The sequence below is a fragment of the Rhincodon typus genome, unplaced genomic scaffold (assembly GCF_021869965.1).
Source record: "Rhincodon typus isolate 14 unplaced genomic scaffold, sRhiTyp1.1 hic_rhity00000718, whole genome shotgun sequence".
Taxonomy (NCBI): Eukaryota; Metazoa; Chordata; class Chondrichthyes; order Orectolobiformes; family Rhincodontidae; genus Rhincodon; species Rhincodon typus.
In genome coordinates, this window is record NW_025966356.1 from 3,389 (window position 1) to 15,195 (window position 11,807).

At 42.2% G+C, this 11,807-nt stretch overlaps 1 protein-coding gene across 1 annotated transcript in view; it reads right to left on the minus strand.

The window, feature by feature from the left end:
- Window positions 1–10,996, minus strand: part of LOC125488410 (epoxide hydrolase 4-like) — a gene marked incomplete at its 3' end in the record, with an annotated part of 12,480 nt that extends 1,484 nt beyond the window's left edge. Inside the window, exons 1-3 of the mRNA XM_048621501.1 lie at window positions 10,459–10,996; window positions 2,975–3,060; window positions 310–467 (exon numbers count right to left, since the gene is read on the minus strand). Of these exons, the coding sequence (XP_048477458.1) occupies window positions 310–467; window positions 2,975–3,060; window positions 10,459–10,734 (520 nt within the window). The remainder of the gene's footprint in view (window positions 1–309; window positions 468–2,974; window positions 3,061–10,458) is intronic.
- Window positions 10,997–11,807: the final 811 nt, after the last annotated feature.

Here is an 11,807-nt window from a genome sequence, read left to right on the forward strand (position 1 = left end):
ATCCATCTTCTATCCGCCTCCCCCTCTCTCCCTATTTATTTCAGAACCCCCTTCCCCTCCCCCATTTCTGATGAAGGGTCTAGGCCCGAAACGTCAGCCTTTCTGCTCCTATGATGCTGCTTGGTCTGCTGTGTTCATCCAACTCTGCACCTTGTTGTCTTTGCAAGAGACAAGGTTGCTACAAACACTCATTAAAAGCCGGATACATAACTGAGGAAAGCAGTGATGATGGATTATTCAGGTAAAACCCCAAACCTGATGGAAGTGCAATACTGTCAGTCAGTTAGACCACAGCAACTACCAGCATACCTAAAGCTTCGATAACATCTTTGACATCTGTCAGCAAATAATCCAGGTTATAGTCACTTCGACTAGGCGGTGCATCAGAATGCCCATAACCACGCAAATCCATTGCCACCACTCGATACTCACTCTTGAACTCCCGTAGCTGGTAACGCCAAGAGTACCTGAGACACAAATAACATTTGATTAACTGGCAACCCATTCAGCTGATGGGCTATGCTACACAGTTAAGTCAGCACAGGGCAGTTATTGCACTCTGTGACAACAAACTTGCAGCCAAAAACAAAAATACATTGAACAACAAACTGATGCTATTCATCTCTGAATTAACTAGTCATTTACCTCCACCAGAGCCTATACTATCTCAAACCTGAAGTCTGTGGTTCCTTGGTGCTTGACAAGTGGCTGTTAAAAAAGAAAACAAAAACCTCACTGCTATAGCATCTTTTGCAACCCTGGAATGTCCTGAAATGCTTTACAGCCATGGAAATGACACAGCAAATTTGTATGTAGTAAGGTCTGATAAACAGCAATGTGATAAGGAGCAGATAATATAGTGATGTTGGTAGAGAGATATATATTGGTCCAGGACACTAGGGAGAACATAGCTGCTCTGCTTCCATATAGTCATTATCATATCTTTTACACCCAATTAAGAGAGGTACTTGGAGCTAACATTTAACTTTTCTCTCTAGTAGTAATAAAACAAATTGGAGAAACCTCCATCCACTGAGAACTTAAATTTCTACAAATTTTGCAACTGTCGCAACTTAACTAGGAAAATTGCAGTGCACCAATAATCATACTCTCCAGTTTCACAAGCCATCACAAAATGTATAAGATCCAAATAAGACCACCAAAATAAACATTTTGGCCTACTGTCTGCTACTCAGAACATAAACAATTCGCACTAGATTCCTTCAGTAACAAAAACGAAATACGCAATGTAACACACAATTTTAACAAGGATAGTGAAAAGGATTTCTAATTGATGCAACTTAAATGATATCCTTTCAAAACCCTAACTATGCACACACTGACTCACAAGACAGAGAAAAGATAACTGTTTTACACATATACAATGGGTTAAAAAAGAATATGCAGGATAAACAAAAGTCTTCCAACAAATATTAAATATTAAATGTCTTTCTAATAATTTGCATCATTCAACTCACTCTTACGTTTGTTCTCCGAAATTGTTGGGCTTCTCATCAACTGAGGTCAAGGTTCAGACTATTTTTTAATTAATTCATAGGATGTGGGTGTTGATGGTTGGGCCAGCATTTAATACCATTCCTGAGTTGCCCTTGAGAAGGTGATGGCACGTTGCCTTCTTGAACTGTTGCAGTCCATTTGTTAGACCCACAACGCTGTTACGTGTGGAGTTCCTGGATTTTGACTCAGCAACATTGAAAAAACGGTGATGTATTTTCATGTCAGAATGGTGGGTGGTTTGTAGGTGTTTCCATGTATTTGCTGCCCTTGTCCTTTTAGATGGAAATGGTAATGAGTTTGGAATGTGCTGTCTAAGCAGCCTTGGTGAATTCCTACATCTCTAATGTTATAAACACTCCTGATATTATTTGGAAACTTGACTTCTAATGTGGATAGAATCATGTATAGCTTTACGATTGATTTGTATTTCTATACTGTGTAGGTTAAGAAGTTTTGTGTGCTTACTTTCATTTTTGAGTTTGGTATGGGTTCCAGTGCATCTGAAAGTTTATTCACAAGCACTTAAATGAAGCTTTTAAGAAAATCCTTGAGGTGAAAAGTTTAGTACTTTAGGAAATTAAAGGTAGAAGAGAAAAGAAGAGCTGTTGTCTAGCGACAAAATGTCCTGTACCACAGGGTCACAGAGAGAGAAAGCTTCCTTTTAGAAGGAGAAAGCTATCTAAAAGGTTAGGCAGGTTTCAGTCAGGAAGAACAGGTCTATGACAGCCAAGATTAATTTGAGCTGAAAGGAAGTCCTGAGTGGTTTAATATCATCATACAAAACCTCCAGAAACAGAAAGCTGTGGAAAAGAAACTCATGTTTGAGCGAGCTGTGTTAGCAGTTTAAGGGTCTCATGAAGATATATAACTAAAGAAGTTAGCATTGAGTGAATGCAGATACTTACCGGAAAGAAACCAAGTACAGTGCGCTAACTAAAGAAGGAACTTAATGTGAAAACTGAGATTTGAGTATCTGTAAGGTTGCTGTTGAGGTAAAAGGGTTAAATCTTTATTTTTGGTGCTTGTGATGAGACTGTTTCAACTAGTTCTTCTATTGTGTAAAGTATTTTTCCTTTTGTGTCTAAAAACTTTGATGTTCTTTTGTTAAGAGATTATTGGCAGCCTGTTGTGAGTATGTTCAGTGATTGCATGAATATGGGTCCAGGGCAGGAGGAGATAGAAAGACTTGCATGTATGTAGCACCCTTCACAATCTCAGAATATCCTAAAGCACTTTGCAGGCAAGTACTTTTGAAGGGCAGTTGCTATTCTAGGAAACAAAACAGATACAGACTTCCCACAAATTGCAAGGTGACAAGGATCTGATAAAAAGCTATGTGTTGTTGGTTGAGGGTTAAATATTAGCCGGCTCCCTCATGAATAATGCTATGGGATTTTTTACATTCACCAAACGGGAGAAACAAATTGTTAAACAGAAAATTGAAGGGAATCTTTACCAAAACTCAGGAAAGCCATGGAGTAGCAACATCAGTTGCTTGTTCCTCTCCCCAGCTGCCACATAATGAAACTGCAGCCCTGAATCCTAGAGAAAGAGAGAAAAAGGCAGGGAAAGACACAGTAAGAACACAGCTCATGGACTCTCTCAGGATGCAGCTTTCAATACAGAACCACTGCAAATGTTTTCAAAAAGAAAGACTGACTTTTGTGACCATTCAAATTATCTCGCAAAGTAAATGAGATTATACCCATAACAAAAAGTTAAAAATAGATTTCAATTGTATCATGAATGACACCTTCTGCTCTCTCTCAGGTGAATGGGAAAGATTAAAAACCAAAAGACCTGCAGATGCTGTAAATCAGAAACAAAGACAGAAGTTGCTGGAAAAGCTCAGCAGATCTGGCAGCATCTGTGAAGAGAAATCAGAGATAACATTTCAGGTCCGGGCAGTTCTGAGGAGGGGTCACCGGACCTGAAACGTTAACTCTGATTTCTCTTCACAGATGCTGCCAAACCTGCTGAGCTTTTCCAGCAACTTCTGTTTTTGTTGTTGAATGGGAAAGATTCCTTGTCATTATTTTGAAAGTGAGAGCAGGAGTTCTGCCTATTGACTTGGCTAATATTTATCCCTTGACCCACATAATCTAAACAAGCTTATATGGTCATTTGGCCTGTTGCTGCTTCCAGACAGTTTGCTCTGCACAGATTGGCTGCCATATTTCCTACAATACACTAGCACCAAACTAACTGCGAAATACTCTGGGATGTCTGGAGCCCTATGGAAATGCAAACTCTTTATTTCTTTCAAGATTATTCAATAATTAAGAAAGTGTCACATATTATCAGGGACTGCAGAATAAATAGTGTGAGGTCATGCATTTTGATAAAATAAATTAAGGCAAAGTTTATACTCTGGGAATGGTATTCGCACTGACAAAAAGCAGCGGGATTTGGAGATACAAGTTCCCTGTTAAATTAGCCACAGCCTACTAAGGATCATAGCCATCTCTCTCACACAGAAAGAGGTAACTGATTATGAAACTTGAGGGACATCACTCTAACGAGTGCAGGACAAGGTGCGGGACTATCATAGCCATACAGGAATTGAACTCACACAGTTGATGCTACTCCGCTCCACATTTTAGCCAACTAAGCTAGTACAAGCCCACATTTAAAAAGCTAATAATAAGCTTCAAAACTTTACAGAATCATAGAATTCCTATAGTGCAGACAGAGGCCATTCAATCCATCGAGCCTGCACTGACCCTCTGAAGAGCATCCCACGAAAAGCCCCTTATCCCTGTAATCCTACATTTACCATTGGTAATCCACTTAACCTATACATCCCTGGACACTACGGACGATTTAACACGGCCAATCCACCTAGCCTGCACATCTTTGGAATGTGGAAGGAAACCAGAGTGCCCAGCAGAAACACACACAGACATGGGGAGAACATGCAAACTCCACACAATTGCTCGAGGCTGCAAGCGAATCCGGGTCCCTAGGGCTGTTAGGCAGCACTGCTAACCACTGTGCCACTATGAGCCCTCGAGAGGCACAGAATATGAAGATAACTATGTAACATTGAACGTAAATGATTCTCTAGGAAGATCTCAGAGTTCTGTGCACAGTGTTGCGCACCACACTGCAGGAAATATGCTGTGCTTTAAACAGGGTTCAGTGCAGATCCACTACCATCACAGGTCACAACCTGAAACCCTATTTTTCTCCCGCCACAGGTGATGCATGCCCACTTAAGTATTTCCAGCATTTTCTGTTTTTATTCCATTAGGATGTCGTCTTGCATGAGGAAATCCAAAAATAACTTAATAAATTGGCTCTTTTAACGTTAGAACATCAATAATATGCATTCACATAGTAACTTTGACATAGTAATTCCTCCGAGGGGGCTTCACTGGAGCATTATCAACCCAAGTTTGACCCATGCTTCATAAAAAGATATTAGGACAGATGACGAATAGCTTGATCAAAGAGGTAAATTTTGAGGAATGTCTTAAAGGACAGGAGAGAGGTAGTGGAGCAAAGAGATTTACTGTGGTGGGAATTCCAGAACTTAGAGTTATGATGGTTGTAGAAACCTTTAATTTTTAATAAAAAGATTCTAACTTGCAGTTACTAGATGAAAGATACTGCAAGATTTTACATTTTAATACTTTTACTGCAACAAATGATTAAGTGCACTATTGACTAAATACTATTGCCTGTTTTGTTCAGTAGTAACTCCAAGGAAGCATCTCCCAATGTTTTCCTTGACCTGACTGCACTGTACATGTAATACATCATGGTGTTTGCAGCAACTGCAGCAAATCAAGGTGGCTCACTTCTCAAGGGCAATTAAGAATGTGTACTAAATGTTGGCCTTGTTACCCAAGTCATGTAACTAAATTAGAAAATAAAAATTCACAACAGAATTAGCTATGTAATTCAAAAGTGAATTAAAAATTAGACCTATAGGGAAAAGAGTAAGGGCAATGGAATGGGGAGGATAGGTTAGCACTTTAAAAGGGTTTAGGTCATTCTTTAAAACACTTTAGCTAGCATGAATGGTTTCTCTGAACTGACCTGATTCCAATGCTATGAGAAACTGTACGGCTTTCTGAACTGAATTCTGTTCTTCTGAACTAAAAGCTTGAATCCTCCGTTCTGAAGTCAAAACTAAACTCAGTGGCTTTTTGGTCTGTTTACAATGCTGTCATAAACTCAGTAGTATAGCCATTTTATCCATGAATCCTACAGAATTCCTCCCTGGCACCCAAATGTAATCACAGGCTTTCTCGAAACTGATGAACTTAGGTTACTGAACCAAATATATTTCTGAACTGTTTTTAAAAAATGCCATTCACAGAAATGACCCATCTTTAATCACATAGTCTATTAATCAATCACCATTAATTGTGGAGTGCAAATGAATAGAGTGAAGCGTGGAATTTGGTGAAGGAGAGAGCCTTAACAGTTATAGTTTTTTTGAAAAACCAAATTTCTTCAGGCTTAGGCAAGGATAAATAAGCTCTCTTTTGAACAGTGGCTGGTATTAGTGAAGTACATGGCTACATTAATCTGGTTTGTATTCTATCAGAATTGACTTTTGCAGTGAGTATAGTACAGGGTCTGAGAGCTCTTGTGGTATAGTGGTAGTCTGTGTCAGGAGATCTGGGTTCAAGCCTCACCTGTGCAAATCTGTGTCATAAGATGTCAGAACAGATTGAGTTAAAATAATCAAGAGAAAAGTCTGATTGCAACTTGCACAGAGTGCAGCTGAACAGACTGAAGTTGTAAGTTTTGTGAGAGAGTTAGAGGAAGGTGGCTTTCCTTACCCAGCTTCCAGCATTTGCATCTTACAGTATTTTAATATGGGGAAGAAGATGATTGGTGAGGAACTGCTAAGTTATTCTGTATAGTTTGTAAATTTAATATATGGCAGGGCAGCTTGCTCGAATGAAATATGCCACCTCTGATATGTGGGAAGTCCTGAACGTAACAATGTTATTCTTGACAAACACATATAGGAAGTGTCTCCCATTAAAGAAGATTCAGCTCCAGGTTTTCGAATTCAAAGGGCTGTTGGAGTCACTCTAGTGCTAATGTGAGGCAGAGAATTTAATGAATAGCATGTTTCAAGTGGTGCCCACACCACATTATAGGAGTGTGGAGGCAAACAGGGCATGGGTGATCACCACACAATCTAAGATAGCCTGGCAGGTCATGTAGGAGACCCCACCCAACCACAACCCCCCTCCACCCAATCTCATTTGCTAAATGGTTTTCCGTTTTGGATACTGACAAGGATGATAGTTCCTCAAAGGAGTTGCAACTACAACACCAGTGGCTCGGTGGACAGGAGGGGAGAAAGAAGTGTGTAGATGATTTAATCATTTGGGGAACAGACTTTTCCATGGCTCATTCTCCTAGCACCACAGTCATAAAGTTCGTGCGGCATGGCGGCACAGTGGTTAGCACTCACAGCGCCAGGGACCCAGGTTCGATTCCAGCCTCAGGCGACCGTCTGTGTGGAGTTTGCACTTTCTCCCCACGTCGTCGTGGGTTTCCTCCCACAGTCCGAAGATGTGCAGGTTAGGTGGATTGGTCATAGTAAATTTCCCATAGTGGCCACGGATTTTCAGGCTACGTGCGTTAGCCATGGAAAGAGCAGGGTTATAAGGACAGGGTAGGGGTCTGGGTGGGATTCCCTTCAGAGGGTTGGTGTGGACTCGATGGGCCAAATTGCCTGCTTCCACACTGTCGAGATTCTATGATGATTCATATTTATTCTTTTGTGGAGGATGAACAGCCAAAGGCTGTGGTCCACATTAGTGCCAATGATGTAGGTAAGAAGACAGATGAAGTTCTGAAAGCAGATTTAATGGACTTGGGAAACAAATTGTAAAGTAGAATTTCAGTATACTGAAAATATCAATGGGAAGATTGAGCAATTGAACACATCTGAAAAATCGATATAGGAGGGAGAAAATCAGAGTTATAAGGTATTGGGAGAGGTTTTGGAGGTAATGAGACCGGTGCAAGATGGACAGGTTGCACCTTAGCAAAACCGGAACTATCATCTATACAGGGAGATTTGCTAGGGCAGTTACGAAGTTGTTAACTAAATTGGCAGGTAGATGGGAACCTAAGAGTGAGTTCAGATTGGAGGGAAGCAAAACTAATAACAAGTAGCAGAGAAGTTGTCAGGGAAATTGGAAGGCGGACAAAACAAGGCAAATATGAAATAGGATCAGAAGGCAGAACAATGTTAAAAAGATAAAGTTAAGGGCACTCTATCTGAATGCACATAGCAGTCACAAAAAGATAGAAGATTTTAGGACAGAAATAATTGTAAATGAGTATGATTTAATTGCCATTGCAGAGACGTGGTTACAGCTTTACCAGGACTGGAACTGAATATTCAGGGAGATTCATCATTTAAAAGGATAGGTGAAGGGGAAAATGAGGTGGAGTAGACCTATTAATAAGAGTCGAGAAAAGTACATTCGTGAGAGGGGACCTTAGATGAAAGAGTCAAGGTGAAGAAATTATTTCAGTCAATCTAAGAAACAAGGTCAGAAAATATTGTTGGAAGTTGATATACGCCACCAAACTGTTGTAATACTGGATATTGTATAAATAAAAAAATTTACTCAGGCATTATTGTAATAATGGGCAACTTCAATTTACATATATACAGTACTAGATAATACTAATTAGAATTAATGCTGTGGGGCTTAAGATCCTGGATTGTGTACAAGATGGATTTCTGGAGCAGAACATTATAGAATTGAGTTCATTTCTCAGTATAATTTTATTCATTCATGGGAGCTATGTGTCAGCATTTATTGCCCATCCCTAGCTGTCCTTGATAAGGTGATGTTACGCAGGTGATTATAAAGTCAGTCAGCACAGAAACAGAGCCTTCGGTCCAACTCATCCACAACAACCAGACAACCCCATCTGACCCGGTCCCATTTGCCAGGAATTGGCCCATATCCTTCTAAAACCTTCCTATTCACGTACCCATCCAGATGCCTTTTAAATATTGTAATGGTATCCAGCTCTACCATTTCCTCTGGCAACTCATTCCATACACACACCACCCTCTATGTGAAAATATTACCCCTCAGGTCTTTTTTAAATCTTTCTCCTTTCATCTTAAACCTCCGTCCTCCAGTTTTGGACTCCCTCACCCTAGGAAAAAGACCTTGGCTATTCATCCTATCCAAGACCCTCATGATTTTATAAATCTCTATAAGGTCACGTTTCAGTGTCTGACACTCCAGGAAAAAAGCCCCAGTCTACTCAGCCTCTCCCACTAGCTCAAACCTTCCAGTTCTGGCAACATCCTTGCAAATCTTTTCTGCATTCTCTCATGTTTAACAACATCCTTACCTTGGGACGGTGACCAGAGTTATACACAAAAGTAGCCTTCATTGGTCAATGTTCTAACCAATGAAGGCAAGTGTGTCAAATGCCTTCTTCACCACCCTGTCTACCTGTGACTCCACTTACAAAGAACTATGCACCTGCACCCCTAGGTCTCTTTGTTTGGCAACACTCCCCAGGGCTCTACCATTAAGTGTAGAAGTCCTGCCCTGATTTGCCTTACCAAAATGCAACACCTCATATTTACCTGAATTAATTTTCATCTGCCACTCCTCAGTCCATTGGCTCATCTGATCAAGGTCCCATTGTGCTGTGTGATAATCTTCTTCACTGTCCACTACACCACCTATTTTGGTGTCATCTCAAACTTACTAACCATACCAGCTATGTTCACATCGAAATCATTTATACAAATGACAAAAAGCAGTGGGCCCAGCACCGATCCTTCACCATTCGTCACATGCCTCCAATTCAAATAAAATACCCTCCATACAACCCGGTCTCCTACCTTCAAGCCAATTTTGAATCCAATTGGATATTTCCCCCGGATCCCATATTGACTATCTGCAATCAGTCCTTACCTTTCCAAATGATGTAGACAATTAGCTGTAGTTTGGTTCTGTGTGGGATTACAGGGGGCATGAGGAAAAACGCTTTCTACTGAGGTGATGTGTCTGAAGTTCATTGCCCAGTTTGATGATACAGGCATTACCTTGAACTAGCTTAAAAGGTAGCTGGATGTGCACCTGAAGTGTTACAATATGCAAGGCCATGGTCCAGATGTTGGGAGGTGTGATTAGAATTCTTTGGGACTTAGGCACATTGTCGTTCCAACTGGCACAGTTACACTTGGTTGAATGGCTTATTTCTGTGTCATAACATTGGTATGGCCTGAAGCTTGAAAAGTACCACAATGCCTCAGTGAAAACTGTGAGGGAGCAAAGGTGGAGTTGATAAGGGGAGGGGAGCCATTGCTATCTCAGGTTTCAGGTCGCCAACTCTTGCTTGGAAAACTTGGGTCTGGGAAGTGGTGGGTGGTGTAGGGAAGAGATGAAACACAGTCGTGGAGAAGGGATGAGATCATAAAAGATAGTAAAAGAAGCAGGCCTTTCAGCCCTCAAGCCTGCACAGTCATTCAATAGGATCGTGGTTGGATGTGACAGTCAAACTTCCTGCGTAACCCTTCCTTCCCCGACTGTTCAAGAACCTATCTCAATCTTAATAGTTGCGGTGGGGAGGGGGGCAACTCAAATAACTGAGCACATGGAAGGCAAGAGATAGAGCTGATGTGTGGCTATTAAATTACTTGGAATAATAACACAATGGGGACAAACGGAAAAACCAGCCGTCATCGTTTGAATAGCAGGGCAGTCTCAATGGACCGAGCGGCCTGCCCCCGTTTCCCAGGTCAGTGGCAGACAGCAGCCAGGGATCAGTGCGCGTGCGTGGTATTCGGGAACTACAGGTCCCAGAAGGCAAAGCCGATAGTACGCACACGCAGATAGTCCAGGGATGGGCAGGTATTTAACAGAAACGGTTTTCAAAAGCGGCACGTGAACCAACGGCCTCCGCGGCCGCGCACGATACCTTCACTCGGACGAAGCAGTGAGACCCCAGAGACGGATCGCTGAGGCAGGCCGGCGGAGTCTCCCGGCACCGCCATTTGAAGGCCCGCCCTCGCCTCCTGATGACCACCCAGGCCATACGCAGAAGGAATAAGCCGCCGGCCAGGGCCGTCAGCGTGTAGACCGTAGCCCAGTAGGTGGCGGCGAGGACAGCCAGCGCCACACGGCTGGGCAGCACCAGCAAACGCGAGCCCAGCTTCGCCATCTTGGGCGTGGCACTGCCTCTGCGCCTGCCCATTAGGTTGTCTCTGGTGATTGACAAGTGCGATGACCAGTCAGCGCCGGGCGCGTGCCGTGCAGGTGCTGGAGTGCGTGCTCGAGCCTTTGGCCAGAAGGGGGGCGTGGCCGAAGGGGCAGTCAGTGAAGGAAGAACGTAGACTTGGGCAAGCAGGCGTGGAATGAAAGGTATCAGAGATAGTAGGAACTGCAGATGCTGGAAAATCTGAGACAACAAGGTGCAGAGCTGGATGAACACAGCAGGCCAAGCAGCAGCATAGGAGCAAAAGGTGTGTTTTTTTTTTAAGTTTGACGGGGAGGGGGTAGTGATTATGAGACTGAGGCATTCATAAGGGAAATCTGGAACTAATGGAGTGCCACAGGGATCAGAAACAACAAAAAAAAACAGAAGTTACAGGAAAAGCTCGGCAGGTGTGGCAGCATCTGTGGAGAGAAATCAGTTAACGTTTCAGATCGAATGACCCACAGGGGTTAGTGCTATGACCACAATTATTTACTGGATCTTCATGGCTCAGATGTAAAGGTGGTGATAGTGAACCAGGGTGGACAAAGGTCAGAAGTCACATGACAGCAGGTTATAGTCTTAAGAGGTTTATTTTGAAAGCACAAGCTTTCATAGCACTGCTCCTTGGGCAGGTGACCTTCTGACATGGGTAAGGAAGGCAAATGTAAGATAACAAGAACAGAGATTGCTGGTGAAACTCGAAAGCATATCTAGCAGAAGAGAGCAAAGTTCACTATTGGTGACTCTCCAGTAGAACTGTTAACAGTTAAAAAGAAGTGGTCTTTATGCTGAAGCCACCACAGCAAGGTCAATAACTTCAAAGCCTGATTCCACCCTTCCATGTTTTTCACCCAGTCCGGTTACGTCAATGGGTTGCTATTAGCACAGGTAACCATTCTAACCTTGATCCTATTATCATATTATCCACGCCGCTTTCAATACAAGTCATCCATTCTCGCCTACTTTAAACTCTTATTATCATTCAGCTTTTCTTCTGTCCTGGCTTGCTAACCATAATCTCCTTATTTACTTATCCCTTTCATATCTCCCCCACATTGTCTGGGGCTTCA